The 16,839-nt window shown below is 33.3% G+C and overlaps 1 protein-coding gene across 1 annotated transcript in view; it reads right to left on the reverse strand.

Moving 5' to 3' along the window:
• Positions 1–12,509, reverse strand: part of LOC131854562 (cilia- and flagella-associated protein 61-like) — a 29,255-nt gene extending 16,746 nt beyond the window's left edge. The window contains exons 1-14 of the mRNA XM_059205682.1: positions 12,364–12,509; positions 8,561–8,695; positions 7,779–7,939; positions 6,766–6,910; positions 6,203–6,338; positions 5,381–5,535; positions 4,872–4,965; positions 4,126–4,346; positions 2,830–2,936; positions 2,137–2,239; positions 1,605–1,716; positions 1,095–1,171; positions 675–851; positions 196–274 (exon numbers count right to left, since the gene is read on the reverse strand). Of these exons, the coding sequence (XP_059061665.1) occupies positions 196–274; positions 675–851; positions 1,095–1,171; positions 1,605–1,716; positions 2,137–2,239; positions 2,830–2,936; positions 4,126–4,346; positions 4,872–4,965; positions 5,381–5,535; positions 6,203–6,338; positions 6,766–6,910; positions 7,779–7,939; positions 8,561–8,695; positions 12,364–12,509 (1,848 nt within the window). The remainder of the gene's footprint in view (positions 1–195; positions 275–674; positions 852–1,094; positions 1,172–1,604; positions 1,717–2,136; positions 2,240–2,829; positions 2,937–4,125; positions 4,347–4,871; positions 4,966–5,380; positions 5,536–6,202; positions 6,339–6,765; positions 6,911–7,778; positions 7,940–8,560; positions 8,696–12,363) is intronic.
• Positions 12,510–16,839: the final 4,330 nt, after the last annotated feature.

Here is a 16,839-nt window from a genome sequence, read left to right on the forward strand (position 1 = left end):
AAACTTGCGTTTACAATTCAGTCGAAACGTGTGTAAACGCCAGCCGATAGGGGAATATTATTTCATGAATACGTATGTATATTATATATATTATATACAATATGGTTATATTGCACGAGGAATGGAACCAAGGACCGTCAGATGTAAGGCAATTAAAATAGATTTAAATAAGTATAATTAAACTCATAAAATTACAGTCGCATCCGTCCCAGGTCGACGCGGCTCTGCCTCCAAGTCATATTGCGTACGAACCGCCGTTCCATCCTCCAGTGGCCTATAAAAATGTTTAAACATTAACAAATATACTAATGCCGGTCAGTTTTTCAAGTGGTAGAATTTCATATGATTATCCTATAACTAAATTAATGACAATATTGGAGTCGTATCGTATGGACACTAAAAACGAATTATGAACAATCGTGGAAAATGGCAAGCAATCACGGGTTCTAGGTACGTGTCTGGGTTGCCCAGGCCTTCTTCCGCCCCTATGGTGAACTGACAGCGATCCCATGACTCCGGCATATGGCATAGGATGAGAGACATCTTGAAGCTTTTAGTGAGTAGGGATCTCAAAGTACTCGCTTGCCTCCTGAGATGCTGGTGGATCTCCAAGTAAATATAAAAAAGAGTAAAAAAAGGGTGTTAAAAGTAATGGCCATTATGTTAGCAGATACCCTAGTATAACCATCCCAATCGGCTGATTCTGACTTAAAAGCACGTAGGAGCTAAGGGTACTAGAAGAGAAGGTGCTTTCGAAGAGTTCGAGCAGAGTTTGAGCTCGCGGTGTGTGCTCTAAGATATCACCAATGTATTGCATGTCACTTGCTTCACCGGGTCGTAAGCGGACATTCCTGAAAACATAGCCTACTGTTACACATGACTTCGCCTTCACAAACTTTCATTCCTTATTTCACCAGAGTTTTTTTAATTTATTATTTATTTATTTCAGGCTACTAGGCCCATATTATAAATACCTTAATACATACGAGTTTACATTTTTTTGGGTTAACATGTAGCCTATGCCATACCTCGTGATATAATGTAAATATTGTACGTTCTGTCTAAATGAAATTTAAATGTTTATAATTACTTACCCTCTTACAGAGTTAACGTGGGCCACATACAGAGTCTCGTTTATAAACCTCATACGGGTGCTATGAGGTGTTACCAACTGAAAAATATTAATATCTTTTTTGGTAATTGGAATGGGAAATAAGCTTTCAGTCCATTGTAAGTGGCATAATATAGAATTGTCGTAAAAGTACATATGTAGTATGTATCTATTATAATAGTCTATAGTAGAGGAGTGAAAAAGATGTTTTGTTTCTCTATTTTTTTTTAAATTCATAACTTTTTAAATATGATAATTATTATGACTTAGCCTTATTAGGCTGTTCCGGCTTGACATCGACTTCTGGGTCAAGGTGTATACATTAAATATGAGTACCACGGAGACATCCCGCGTTATGTGACGGCAGTTGTACCTCTCAAGTGTTGTAATTCCGAACAACTAAGATATCAACTTGATCCCCAGACCTCCCTTCCGAAATCCTAATTATCCAAACTTTACTTCTTTACAATAAAAAAAATATTCTGACGGTTACCGTAAAGTGTTCGAGTAGAGGAAATGGCGGATGACTGGAAGGTAAACACATGATACAGTAGTCGCATTTTGGGAACAGCTCGAATGCGACTTCTAACATGTCAAAACCATACCTATACATAAGAAAACAATAATATTAAATAAATCTCTATTCTTGATTTTGTTCCCAAAAAACATAATTTGCAAAAAAAGTGGAAGACATTGCATAAATGACATGCAAAAATACAGTTCAATCCTAACATACTCGGAATATCTTAAATTCTACAATGGATTGGGTTACATGACGGTTTAAACACTTTAAACTATTATCATATATTTTTTAAATATACACAGCATTACGGATGCAGAAGGGTATAGGTTACTTCATCGGGTTAATTACGGGGACCAAAAGTTTTTCATGATGTACTGAGTAGACGTTAAGTCTCTATTCGATGTATATCTTTTTATAAGAGAGTACCTGCTGTTATTTGACGACAAAGTTAATTTTGTGATAATTGTGATTATAAGATTTTATTCACTTATAAAATTCCTACCTTTCATCATAATCGACATGCATAGCAAACAGTTCCAAGAGAAATGCATTAGACGTTCCCAAATAACGTACAGGGTCCGGAGCATACGTACTTACTGAAGCAACTGAAACAAGTTGATATTAATTTTGATTCAAGCATCACGTACACATATGGTAAGCTCTTATATGTTCTTTTATGTTATTAGAACGGCAAACGGCCAAACTGGTGGTCGATAGATAGATAAAATTTTATTTGCATTAAAGGGCCTTATCTATAGTATGTAAAAAAAACAGTAGCTACCTGTAACTCATACGTTAACATTGGGAAGACCAAGTCATGAAGTCAGACAACCTGTTGAAATTTCATAAATAAGAACTAAAACGATGACTATTTATGGATCATAAGGTATTTTTATCAAAACAAATTTTGAAATATTTGTGAGGTTCCTGTTCCTCAACCCACCCTTGAAACTGCAGCTGACGTTCACTACGCTTCATAATACAACTACCTTAACCATTTTAGAAGTTTTCGCCCCAGAGGAAATTGGTCACATTGACCATTGCTGACTCGTGGACTTACATGATAGACAATAGCATATGTAGTGTCATCGTCATGGCACTCGCGTGCTAATAGTCTTGAGAAACGTTAGTATCTCTCAAATAATTCCATGCTTTATACCAGATAAAAACCTTATTACATTATATATATATTTACTTTGCTTCTTGGATTTTTCTTTCTTGCTACTTTTGTCTTCGACCAGTGTTAACTCCTTATTGTGTTTTACGGTGTCATCTAATTTATTCATGATACTATCAGCCAGTCTGCACAAATAGAGATGATCAAAAATTATTGTTATTTTTTTTTTATATATTTTTATTGATGATACTTTTACTTAATTTGATTTAGAGTTGTAAAGTAATCATTGTAAAGTATTAAAAATATTTCACAACCACTTTTAATAATCTTTAAAGTTTTACTTGAATAGTATGTGTACCATTCCACAACGTCATTTCTATTACCTAAAAATAACTTAGTATCAATTCATATTTCTACTACATACTGATCAAGGAAACACCGATAAAATCGAGAAAGAGAGAGAAATTAATCCGAGAGACGGTGGTAATCTTACCTCTCTCTCTCTCCACATTGTATTCATAAATAGAGTATCCCCATACTGAATATCTAATAATTTGTTGCATTTTGTTTACGTTTATTAATTTGCACCGTCAAATGCATTCTCTGCACCACCTATGGTTGCCTGGTACAAAATGCCGCTTGGTGTTAAGTCCGCCAAATGTACTGTATTGTGTGCATTAAAGTTAAATAAATAAATATCAGCCGTAAATGTATATGCTTGTTGTTTTATTAATCCTTAATATTGAGGATAAAACGACTTTCCAATTTTATTATATGTATAGGCGGAAGCGGATTGAATAAAGGCTTTAATGTTGACTGATAAACCTATTACTAGCAATTGACGCTGAAGCAATGTGCCATCAGCGTCAGCTTGATCTCCATGCGATTTCCCCTGGAAACCGGTTAATTGTTTAATCACCATGGGCAAACTGACCTGACCTCATGCTCATCTTATCATCCTCCACTGGTTCCCCGCGAGCGTAAACCGTTAGTGCGGGCGGGTGCACCATTCCATTATCATACAAAAAACAATAAAAAAATCACAGTTCTTACTATCTCAACTCTTTCTGGGTATACCCTAAGGTTAGCAGGGAGAGAAAATCATAAAACGGCATTCGGATATGCTCGTTTATCCTATTGTCCATATTATTTTTTTAAGGAATTTGTATATAAAATATTAGGCTCCGTCCCTTTCCGATATTATCCGTAACTTTTATTTCGGATTCGGTTACGGTTATGGATATTTTTTTATATCGGATATCTGATAGTTTCGGTTACGGTTACGGAGCTGTTAGATGAGGATGTTAGGGAAACATCCCTGAGAATTACTATAATTTTTTATCACATTTTAAATTATTCTAATTAGAAACCAACCCTCCGTCTGTATTGTCATACGTAAGTATTTGAGGTACGCGTAGTAAATCGGTATCAATGTTAACAATATCAAATTCCAATTCTTCATCCTCGTCCTCCAAAAGATTTAATATATCGATGTGACCATTGAATGCAGGGGAAGTAGCATCCTTGTTAGTAGATTCAGGTACGTATTCAATATAAATCTGGTTAGATTCTACCTCATCAAAAACCAATGTCACCTTAAAATTGAAAAATATGAAAATAAAAAAATATTTTTGTTAAAAAGCTGTAAAATACGAAAATCAAAATATTATAGAAGCATTCAAAATGTGTAGTGGCTCCTTACATCCGAGCCACTGGATGGCATGCCATTTCTTATCTTACTAACTAATATTATAAATGCGAAAGTTTGTATGGATGGATGTATTTTTTGTTACTCTTTCACGGAAAAACTACTGAACGCGGATTCTGATGAAACTATTACTTTTACAAGCTCTTATGATCTACCATCAGTTTAGAGTGATTTCGAGATGAACTAACAAGAAACTCAACTAATTTTTTCAAATATGGTTGTAATGGTTTACAGTAATACAGATTCATTTTTAAATTCAAATTTGGGAGAATAGTGTGACCACCAACCACTCAATTATATTATAACGAGCAAGTTTCAAATCTCCACTACGTCATATACAGTATTTACAACATAGGCTTTAATAATAACCATTACGTACCCCAACAATTATTCTACAAGAAAAATTACTTACACCAGTCGTCGCCGTGGTATTCCTACTTCGGGTGTTGGTATCATTAGAGCCCGGCATTGAATCCGCCACATTGTAAACTGTAGTGGTTGTAAAACTAAACAGAAAATATATTTTTAATGAGAATAATGTAACTTTTTTAACATAAGTTGAAACTGAACAATAGAGGCACTTCGTAAAAGTTTCAGGTTCAAACAAAAAATCGATTTAAAAACATGAAAATATAATTAATCCTTATTCAAAAAATGTTAATATAAATGCTTATATTAAAATTATTTGAATAAAGAATACATAGTCTTAATACATAATTTTGAATAGTCATTTTTTTATTGATGAAGATTTCCTAATACTTTAAAGTTAGCTTGCGCGACGTTCATCGGTAAACTCTGCCATGTATGCAATTTTATATGCAAAAGAATGAATAAATAACTAAATAACGTTATAGTGGTAAGGAGATAAGTATCGCGCTAAAAAACCATACAGTATAGTCTGTGGTACAAATTTGCAGTTACCTGACAGTTGAGATATCCGCTTTCCTATTACGTTTGTGATAAGGATCGTTTACATGCCTCAAGCCAGCAAAAGGCGAAAGTTCAAAGCTCTCCTCTAGTGCCTCATAGTTGATCTGAGTGTTCAAACACATCACACCAACGGCTAGTTCTTTATCCTATAGGTCAAGTTAACTAGTCAATCCACAACATATTCCTTGTTTATATTAGCTTGGGACTAGATGGCGCGGTGTGAATTGTCCCGAGCTATTATTATTGTACTATATTATATTATTACTAATAACCGGCACCGGCTTCGAGTGCTTCCAAATCTGTGAATTTCTCAGTTTTTCTGTACTATAATATAGATTTATAATATTTTTTTTACAGTCTTGGTGGTTTAACGTAAACTGCTAGTACCGCTTTATTTCCAATGGTCGGCTCGGCGTACGGCAAACAATCATGCAAACATTTGTGTTTGTGAGTATGATTGTTTGTAATGGTATCAGTGTTTTCTATATATATTATACATGTAACACAAGCTGCTTAGCTTGGAGCTAGATGGTGCTGTGTACATTGTACATACATACAAACTCTTGAATCAATCTATCTATTGCTGAAATAACAATAAAATGCGTGGCATAGTTTAAATAAATTAAGTCTACAGACAGCGATGTCAACATTGTTTTATAACATATACATGTATTATATATATAAACCTTCCTCTTGAATCACTCTATCTATTAAAAAAAACGCTTCAAAATCCGTTGCGTGGTTATAAAGAATACATAGAGACGGACAGACAGCGACTTTGTTTTATACTATGTAATGATAAAGAATGATTACCTCACAAACAAGTAAAACCCTATCAGACTCGGGATGTCGTGCTATCAACTCGCTGACGTAGAACTCCCCGTAAGTCTGTCGTAAACGCTCTGAATGCCTCTCGATGATAGGTACTATATCATCATTATCTTCTTCTCTGTTGACACAAACATTATAATATCTGAGAGCGTCAAGACATAGTGGTTTACTAGCCCTACTTAAAGACAAAGTGTCATGTGAAATCTGGCCGGTATCAAAAACTGTGTCAGAATTTGTCTTTCTGACTGACTCTTCAAGGCAAAGCAACGCAGATATCAAATTAAAAATTAATCCGAGAGATGGCAGTAGGTACGGCCTCTGAAATGCCATAAATTGGATTAAAATATACCCAGCGAAATATGGACATGTCAAATTGTGTGTTCACCATGACTTCAACACGGCATTATCTCTGTCTATTTCATCTTTTGGTGTATACTTGGTCTTAGAATAGGGTGAGACAGGACGACTCCATAGAGAAATAAAACATCTTACTAATAACTAATATTATAAACGCGCGTATTATATAAAAAAATAATCGTACTAACACAGCTCTTCTTATGCGTAGCCGAGGACTGACCTCTTGTCTGTCAGCAATAAAAAGTATAGATAGCTGGTCACCCGGCACGCCCCGCTCTATTACTTGCACGCGACGAAACGACGCTTCTGACCGAGATTGTCCCGGTACTAGTACTGATCATTGAATCAAAGTGGCTTGAGTTCATGTAAGCGCCATATTTATAGGATAAAAATAATAAAATAAAAAAACAAAAAAGTAATACCAAAATCTCTAAACGTGGCACTGGGATTGCTCCTGGTTAGTAGTGTTCATTGAAGATAGAGAATGGCCGAGTAAGGAACAAAAGTGCATTGAAATCATATGCAAGTGCCATATTTGGTGATAAAAATAATATCACAATAAAAATAAAAAATGTGAATACAAAATCCCCAATTATGGCACAGGGATTGCCCCTGGTACTAGCACTGATCATTAAAAATAGAGAATGCCCATGTAAGGAATCAGAGTAGCTTAAGTTAGTTAAGTAACGTTCATAAGCGGCTACAATGTCCTAAATAAATAAATGATTTTTGAACTTTGAATTTGAATTTCGTATGCAGGTACCATTTTGGAGGACAAAAATAATAAAACGTTGTGGACTAGACTATAAGTAGAATTTCATATACGATAGAGAATAGTGAATTTGCCCAAAAATGTATAAATATTCCACAAAGGAGCACAACATTGTCGACTGTATATGGTACTGGACAAGAGTAACCTGACATTCAAGGTGATGTCGCAGCTGGAGTCGAGTTACAACGCGTGTTTCAAGGCGTTTATGGCTCGAGTCCTCACTAACACGGCTTTCATGAAGGACTACCGACGGAAGGAGATTGTATATGGGCGCTACAGTGGCAGATTGCCATCGTCAATGCCGTGACCCCAGAAACAATTTATATTTATATAATAATATTATTTTATACGTATGTTAGTCTACAAGTTATTCAAAATATGGATCATGTAACCTGAATTAAATAAATATAGTACAGAGAACATACTAACATAAATTATTTAAAATACACTTGACCATCCCGATGTGGTGAACGTATGGGTCATGCATGAAAATAGACTTGAGCAAATTATCGACCACATCACGGTTGTATATTGGATCCCAGCACAGAAGATGTAGGAACAAGGTGTTTCTTGCGTTCAACTCTATTGATCTGCAATTTGTGTAATTTGTCAATTATCGGGGCAGACTTTGTTCTAGTCATCTGCGTGGATATGTCTTACCTATTAAAAAATTATGAACTTTCCCTATAGATGTTAAGGTTGAAGGGTGAGACAACTGAAATACCAGGGAGGCATGAGTCACCCGGAACAGCAACGCATTTTGTACCAAAGCGTCACGTGACCGCGTAATGTTTATTTATTTATTTATGGTGCTCATGTATATTTACATATATTACTGCAGCCTCTGTGGTGTAGCAGTTTAGCACACCGTTTTACTATCGATATTTGTATCGATCTGGATGATTTCCATGCATATACAAAATTTATTGTAGTTGCCTCGTACCTATAAGACAAGCTGTGCTTATCTTGGGGCTAGATGGCGCTGTGTGAATTTTCCTGAGATATTATTATGATTCTTAACCAAAATAGTGACAACAGAATATTTGATTTGATTTAATATTTTTCTAATTTCATAATAACTTACAAGCAATGCGATTTTTATCCACAAAATCTTAACAATTTCTGGATAAAAATAGATGCTTGTTAGCCAAAATTCCGTACATACCTACATTATGTATGTATTAAATAACATAGTGTGTATGAATATGTACTTATACTTTGTCCAGATGTAATTTTCCCAATCTTTAGGGTGAACTGCAGGTATCAATGGATAATCCTTAGCGGCTAGAAATGCAACTATCGCCTCATTGATATCCAGTTGGCAGATGGATAGAACACAATTCTCACTAAAATCAGAATAATATGTAAACAAAAAAATAACTTTACAACACATTCTGTCATTATTTATATTGTTAATTGGGTTTAACAATAATAATTTTATGGCAAATAAAGGCGATAAAAGAGTTGACTTGATTGATGACTGAGCTACTGGTGCAATCAAGTAGACACGTCGAGAGAAGAATAATATAAATAATGTATATTAAACACGAAAGTTTAAAAATATAACTGTGTTATTTTTATAATTTCATGTTTAGTACACATTAGGTAATATAGTTGAAACGAGTACTATAGCAAACCTATATATAACCTAACCTATATCTCAATGTTTCATTATAGGCATTGCTCTAAAACTTGTAATATACAGGGTTAATCCTTACTTCCTTACTTCCTTACTATCCTTACTAATATTATAAATGCGAAAGTAACTCTGTCTGTCTGTCTGTCTGTCTGTCTCGCTTTCACGCCAAAACTACTGAACCGATTTAAATGAAATTTAGTACGCAGATAGTCTAGACGCCGAGGAAGGACATAGGCTACTTTTTAATGCGTAAAAAGGGTTGTAAGGGGTTCAAAATGGAAATACAAGGTTATCTTTATGCGGTTGAATACTTATTCGTCATCTTTTCATTTCACTAGCTAACAACCAATCAACACACCGCGTGCGTTTACGCCATTCGCCATCTTTTCATTTCACTAGCTAACAACCAATCAACACATCGCGTGCGTTTGCGCCAATAAGGTATCCATCACAGAGAACAAAACCACAGATAACATAATGTAAAACGAAAGATCTTGCCGGAAACATGACGTTGACGTTTAGCGAAAATATTGTTTTTTGACACTTTTTTATGATAAAATCGTATATAGTGTGTATGTTTTTTCTTTAAACCTGAAATTAGCCGATTGCGAGACAAATTTGGCGATTTTTTTTATTAATTTGTTTTACGGCTCTGGATACAAGTCCTGTTTAGCCCAACTTAAAGTTTTACAATATGAATTAAAAAAATTAAAGTCAATGTCAAATGTCAAATAATAATAAATGTCAAATGTTGTTTCTCTGTTCTGACGAACTTATTAAAAAAACTTAATAACAATCACAATTTCTTCACATTTTATTATTTACATTTTTTAAAGAATGTTGTGGTGTGGCACTATCCGAAATTAAATTATTTACCCATTTTTGTAGGTTATACAGAAATAAAGTGTGGGTGTTTATTTAAAAAGCATTAACACAAAATTAATAAAGTATAGGTATTAATAAATATATGGTTGTTGTATCAAAATAGAATTTTCTTATTTTTCACTAAAATAAAAACTAACTGTCTTTTTTATAAAATAAATGACCTTTTCATTGTGTCATATATTATGAAACTATTTAAATTATTTAGCTGATTGTAAGAAACAAAATGTTGATTTGTAGATTAATACTGTAAAATTACTATTTGTACGGAAACGATAAAAACATATTTTTGTGCTGCGACAAAAACTAATATTATAAATGCGAAAGTAACTCTGTCTGTCTGTTTCGCTTTCACGCCAAAACTACTGAACCGATTTGAATGAAATTTGGTATACAGATAGTCTAGACCCTGAGAACGGACATAGGCTACTTTTTAATGCGAAAAAAGGGTTGTAAGGGGTTAAAAGGGGGGATGAAAGATTGTATGGAAGAATCGTCATTTTTGAAGCTAGAACTTGAAACTTATTTTTGAGGCTGTGGATTAAATATAAATAAATATGACATTCAATGTTTGTAAAAAAATATTAGGGGGTAAAATAAAATAGGGAATTTAAGTTTTTATGTAAATTTGTCATTTTTTAATCTAGAGGCTTGAAACTTAGTTTTGAGGCTGTAGATTGAATATGATTAATATGACATGCATTGTTTGTAAAAAATTTAGCCTTAAGGGGGCAAAATAAAATAGGGGATGCAAGTTTTTATGTAAAATCGTCATTTTTGAAGCTAGAAGCTTGAAACTTATTTTTGAGGCTGTTGATTAAATATAAATAAATATGACATTCATTGTTTGTAAAAAAATACCCTTAAGGGGGTAAAATAAAATAGGGGATGCAAGTTTTTATGTAAAATCGTCATTTTTGAAGCTAGAAGCTTGAAACTTATTTTTCAGGCTGTTGATTAAATATAAATAAATATGACATTCATTGTTTGTAAAAGAAATACCCTTAAGGGGGTAAAATAAAATAGGGGATGATAGTTATTATGTAAATTCGTAATTTTTTAAACTAGAACGATGAAACTATTTTCATTGGTTCTTTTGGGGTAGATTTTTAAATACCCCACTAATGTTACAACTGTGAATGTAACTCTGTTTGTATTTCTGTCAGTCCTACGCTCCAAAACAAAACAAAAATTTAAATGATATTTGGTACACAGTTAGTTTACAACCTGACAAAGAATATAGGGTACTTTTGAATGTGAAAAAAGGATTGTAAGGGGGTTGCAATGGTCCGCTGTATGGAAGAATCGTCATATTTTAAAACTAGAAGTTTGAGACTCATTTTTAGGCTGTTGTTTAAATATCAATAAATATGACATTCAATGTTTCTAAAATTTTTACTCTCCGGGGGAGGGGGGGTAGTAAAATAAAATAGGGAATGAAAGTTATTGTGGAAATTTGCTGTCTGTGTGGTTGTGGAAGCTAGAACGTCTAACTTTTTTCTTTGTCTTTTTAGAGTTAGTTTATTAAATACCTTACTGATATTATAAATGTGAAAGTAACTATGTCTGTTTGTGTCGTTTACACGGCAAAAATACTGAACCGATTTAAATTGAAATTTGAAACAGACATAGATAGCCTAGATCCTGAGAAAGGACATAGGTTACTTTTTAATGTGAAAAAGGGTTACAAGAGGATAGAAAGAGTAGATCCAAGGTTATATAGATGTATCGTCATGTTTAAAGCTAGAAGCTTGAAATTTATTTTTTAGCCTATTGATTAAATTTTTTTTTTATCATTCATTAACCTAAAATGATGAAACTTATTTATTTGACTTATATTGTGTTAATTGAGTTAAATATTTTTTCATTCTTTACGCGGACGAAGTCGCGGGTACAGCTAGTCGTAAATAAAGCCGATAATATAACTAATATAAATTATGAAATTAGTTATACCTAGAAATTAAAAAATATATTATTTTAAACCTCCATACAAACTGCAGTTACGTGCTCAATTTAGCATGAAAGTTTAAAATGTATTTATAAAATTTCCACTTTATATCTCAGTAAATTTGGTTTAGTTTGGGTAGGTTATTCTGCCTAAGTTTAAGCTTGACATACTATTTACGACTAACCTGGTAGAGAAGTGCAGATGAAGTAAAATAATTTAAATTATTTGATATTAATCCTTTAATAAATTGATTAAAATTATCCCCAGCGACAGAAGAGAAGAAAAATTGCCATGGTGATCGCATACACGTGAACATATATTATTAATACTATAAACGCGGAAGTTTGTGAGTATGGCTGGATGTTTGACTCTTTCGCGCAAAAACTACTGAACGGATTTTGATGAAACTTTACAGTAAAAGCTATATTACTACATCGGAATAACATATAGGCTATAAAATGTAAGTAGGTGAAACCGCGTGCACAGCTAGTAACAATATGTAATAGTTCATTGACTCTATATACTAAAAAAAAAAGATTTCTCACATCAGATCGACAATGTTCGAAGTATCGTGAATACGGAAGTTTTCTGCCATCGATTGGTTGACCAGCTCCATAATAATAGGCGCATCATCCACGCGGGCCAAACGTAACCGACCTAGAGGTGGAGGACGGACTATGCGCGAAACCATGATTGCGTTAAGGATTTTGTAAACTTTACCAGCTACAAATGATAGCACTAGTAAATAAGGCGATCACAAGATCTATGAAGGTCGTAGTGTTACACAGGTTCTCTTCTCTTTACCACAGGAATCAACAAATACAGTAGTTAATCCGAAATCTTTGATATTGTTCCCTTCAGATTGTTTTAATTATTCTTTTCCGTAAACATCCATTGCTTTCGCGACAGCTATCAAAATGTCATTTATATTTTGCTTCCAGAATGTTGCTTTTTTAAAAAAGAAGATACATGGAAGCCATGGCATAGACATCACTTCCTTTCTGCATATAAATAATACTAATAATATTACATACTAATAGTCTAAAAGATGCAATATATTTAGAAAATGACAATGTTTACTGATGACTATATTTTAAAATACTATAGCAGCTATTCCAACTTCAATTAATAATATTTGTAGTTTTGATCTTACGAATATATTATAAACGGGGAAGTTTGTGAGTGGATGTATGGATGGTTATATGTTACTCTTCCACGCAAAAACTACTGAATGGATTCTAATGAAACTTATCAATAATATATCTTATACCTCAGAATAACACAAAGGCGCTATAAATTTCATTCGGATGAATCCTCAGGCACAGCCAGTATTCAATAAATTACACCACCTAAGGCAGGCCTCTAATTCCCGAAAATTAAAAACTTTTTAGAGGTCTATCAGAATATATAATTACAATTAAGGAAAAAATAAAAATACAATACATTATACAGACTTAATTTATTTATTATCCTTAAAATAAAAACTCCCTGAATTTAGGACTATATTTTGCATAATTTCTGTATCGGGATAAATAATAGGTATCACTTGAGCTTACACTTAATTACAAAAAAATCATTAACTGATTATTATTCTTAATATACAGAACACAATAAAAGTCTAATAAAAATAATTTAATTGTGTAACAATATTCCTACTATTTCTAATTAGCGTCAATAAATAACATGACTTTATGTGTGTACGTTCTTTGGGAGCGATATTTAGTTATGCCACTTGTCACGATAGGTAATTTGAACTAATCTAATGTAAGCCAGGTTTATGTTAGCCGTTTTACACACGCCCCTAAAATCAGAGGCAATATCGGAGCAATGATGGGAAGTCTGTAGGGAAAAAAGTACCGACTTCTGATTCGAGTGTCCACAGGCTCGACTATTGCACCTGATTTTAGTGTCGTGTGTATGCCCTTTAACTGAACAGCGCATGATATAGTGTACTAAATAATAAATAGCATTATATTTACAAGTCCTCCAGAGCTCATTTCCAGATCTGTAACCAATTTGGTAGTATAATAGCACAAGATATATGGCGCTACATGTAAACGCGTGCATATAGAAAATGAGCAATGAAAGTATATAAATTAAAAACATATAACCCATAAACCCAAGTTATTACTAGTAAAATTTCATCTGACCACACTACATCTCTTCCATGGTCGGTTTTGGATCTGTATTACATATTATTGTATAGTCAGCAATTTTATAAAGCCAAAGCGGCCACAGGACCCTAAAATCGACGGAAATATCGGAGCAGGCAAGGACTCCTGGTGTGTAGGCAAATCGTTACGGGCAATCGTCTGGGAAACGCTGTCCTCTCGAGTGTAGCGAAATCGGGGCCGATTTGAGAACACACTCACTGCCAATTGATTTTCATTGCCACTGCTCCTACATCGCCCCTGATTTCTGAATCGTATGACGACCGTATTGGTTGATGAATATGGCATCCATTACCGGTTAGGCTGGTTTTAGAGTAATAACGAAAAATTGGATTGTACTCTTCAAGTGGAAGTTTTGAGTATAAATAAATAATTATGTACAAGACTCCAGGAAATCATCCTACCACCGTGTTTATAGAAAAGTGACTGTTACCATATAAGACATAACAATTTAAGAAATACCAGAAAATATTTGTAAAGTGAGATCCTTTACAAATATCTATAAGGGATTGAATGAAAAAATAGCACTAGTTGAGTTTCTTGCTATTATTTCTTAATTGAAACTGCCAGCCAATTGGACGGTAGGGTATTAAAAAGTTGGTAACCTAAAATGATAAATAAATAAATGCATTTTTTATTATTTACACACATTACATAATCCTGCTAAAAATACTTTAAAACCAGACTTACAGTGATAGTTCATTGTAGAATATTGCTGACGACACAATAACATGTCATAAAATAAAAAGTATATACAATAACAAACAAAAAAAATTGCCTATATCAGTCTTAGGCGGAAGTTCAGAAGTGCTACTGTGGAGACAGAGAAATGCAAATTACATAACTACAAACTTAGCGGTACGTACCTATGAAACTATGCGAGTATATGTGCACATAAATAAAAAGACAGTATACTGTACTAAATAAAAACTGCCGGTAACCCACTTCAGTCCAGACTCCCTCAGCGCCGTGATGTACGAACATTAAAACTAACAATTAAATTATGCTAAAACGAAAATCAATCGCTACAAGAATTTAATACAATACAATAGTAAATACTATGAAATAAAAGTACATCATGTTATCACTAAACTATTGAATCGAGATGTCTTTTACTGTATAAAAATATCGTCAATATTCATAATAATTATTTCTATACACTCTGTACGTATGTACGTCTATAAATTACGAAAATCACGCTTACATAACACGATGTGAAGCGACTAAATTCTTATCGGACATATAAATATTATTATATATAGTATGTTGTAATACAATATTACAGCAGTGGTTTTGGTTATAATTTGAGACTAAAATAACGCGACCTACATTCGAATATCTAGTAAAAATGCGCCTAAACATCTAATTCATTGTTAGTGTCACTATAAAACTACAAGCAAAATGGACATAAGAATCGATAGTATTACTTACTGATAAATAATTACACAAAACTGCATAACTAATATTCCTTACTAGCAATGTTAATATAGTACAATCTTATCGCCACAATGGGACGCTGCAGTTTCAATATTGTTTAGTCATAGTTTTGCGAGTATAGAAGTAAAATTATTACTTAAGGCAAGTGAATAACATTTATTAATTATTTAGATTACACTATCACACAAACCGAGAAGTCTGAAGAGATCATAGACCATACAAACGACGCTCCATTAAGAGCACAGCTCTCTGCCGCTCATCACCGACCAAACTAGTATAATTAAATTTTCCATAGACATGGAAATATTCTTAAATCTATTAGTTTATACATTATCACTATTTACAAGTCTGCACTATGCTTCCCTATAGCGTATACTGTCGTTTCATTATAAAATCCCTGTGTCCCATAGAGGAAACACTACAATCATTGTAGATAACAAGTCTGATTACTTGTCTATAGATATACTTGCACCATAATATACGCTTTCTTATTACACACACTAAAATTAAAAATAAACATTATCGTATGAATTATTTGTATACAACTACGTTCATTATGTACAATTTGATTGGTGATTCTGAACAGTCCTACGGTAACATCCATAAATTACGTCATACTAATTTCTTTTTCGCCCCTTGTCCTTGTCACATGTGGTCACAATTGTGACAGGCATTTGTGGTACTGTCACAGATGTGACTACATGTGACAGTATTTGTCCCTAGTATCACATCATATATTTTACACCTAAAAATGATTACATTAACAAACAAACAGCCGCAACATTTGTTATATTTATAAATAAAAGTAGCTTGCCGAGACAAATGTTGTTTTGCCAAATAAATAAAACTAATATCGTTACTAAAAAATAGGGGTGGACGGTGAAAATTTAGGGTTGTATGTATTTTTTGATGTCAAATCACACAAAAAATCTAAAATAAATAAATTGAGTTTTGTTACAAGCACTGTGCATAAGAATTCTATATATAACATGTATATTTAAAATTTATGCCTTCAGCCAATCCTTGGGGTACAATACCACATTTTCTGGACCCCTCCTCGCCCCTTAACTTGCGACGTAATTTATGGACATCCCCTATTGATGATAAGACCAGTTTAAAATCTGCAACTTGTACAAGCGAGTATAAAGCCATTTATTGCTTCTATAGTGTTTCAGTTGAGGAACTAATTCTATATAAAGTTACATCAAATAGATTTTCTTATAAGAATTAAGCCTAGTTGTTTAAAATTGATTATATAACTTATTCGAAACTGAATTATATACTAAGTTACAGTATAAATTTTAAATCAATGTCAATGCATATTGGTTTTTGTAATATAAAGCACACTGCAAAAACATGGTGGGTATTTAACTACTATTTTTTAACTTACCATCAGCATGCCTTACTATATTC

Source organism: Achroia grisella, unplaced genomic scaffold, assembly GCF_030625045.1.
Source record: "Achroia grisella isolate CSIRO2021 unplaced genomic scaffold, CSIRO_AGI_Agris_v1 utg1062, whole genome shotgun sequence".
NCBI classification, from domain to species: Eukaryota; Metazoa; Arthropoda; class Insecta; order Lepidoptera; family Pyralidae; genus Achroia; species Achroia grisella.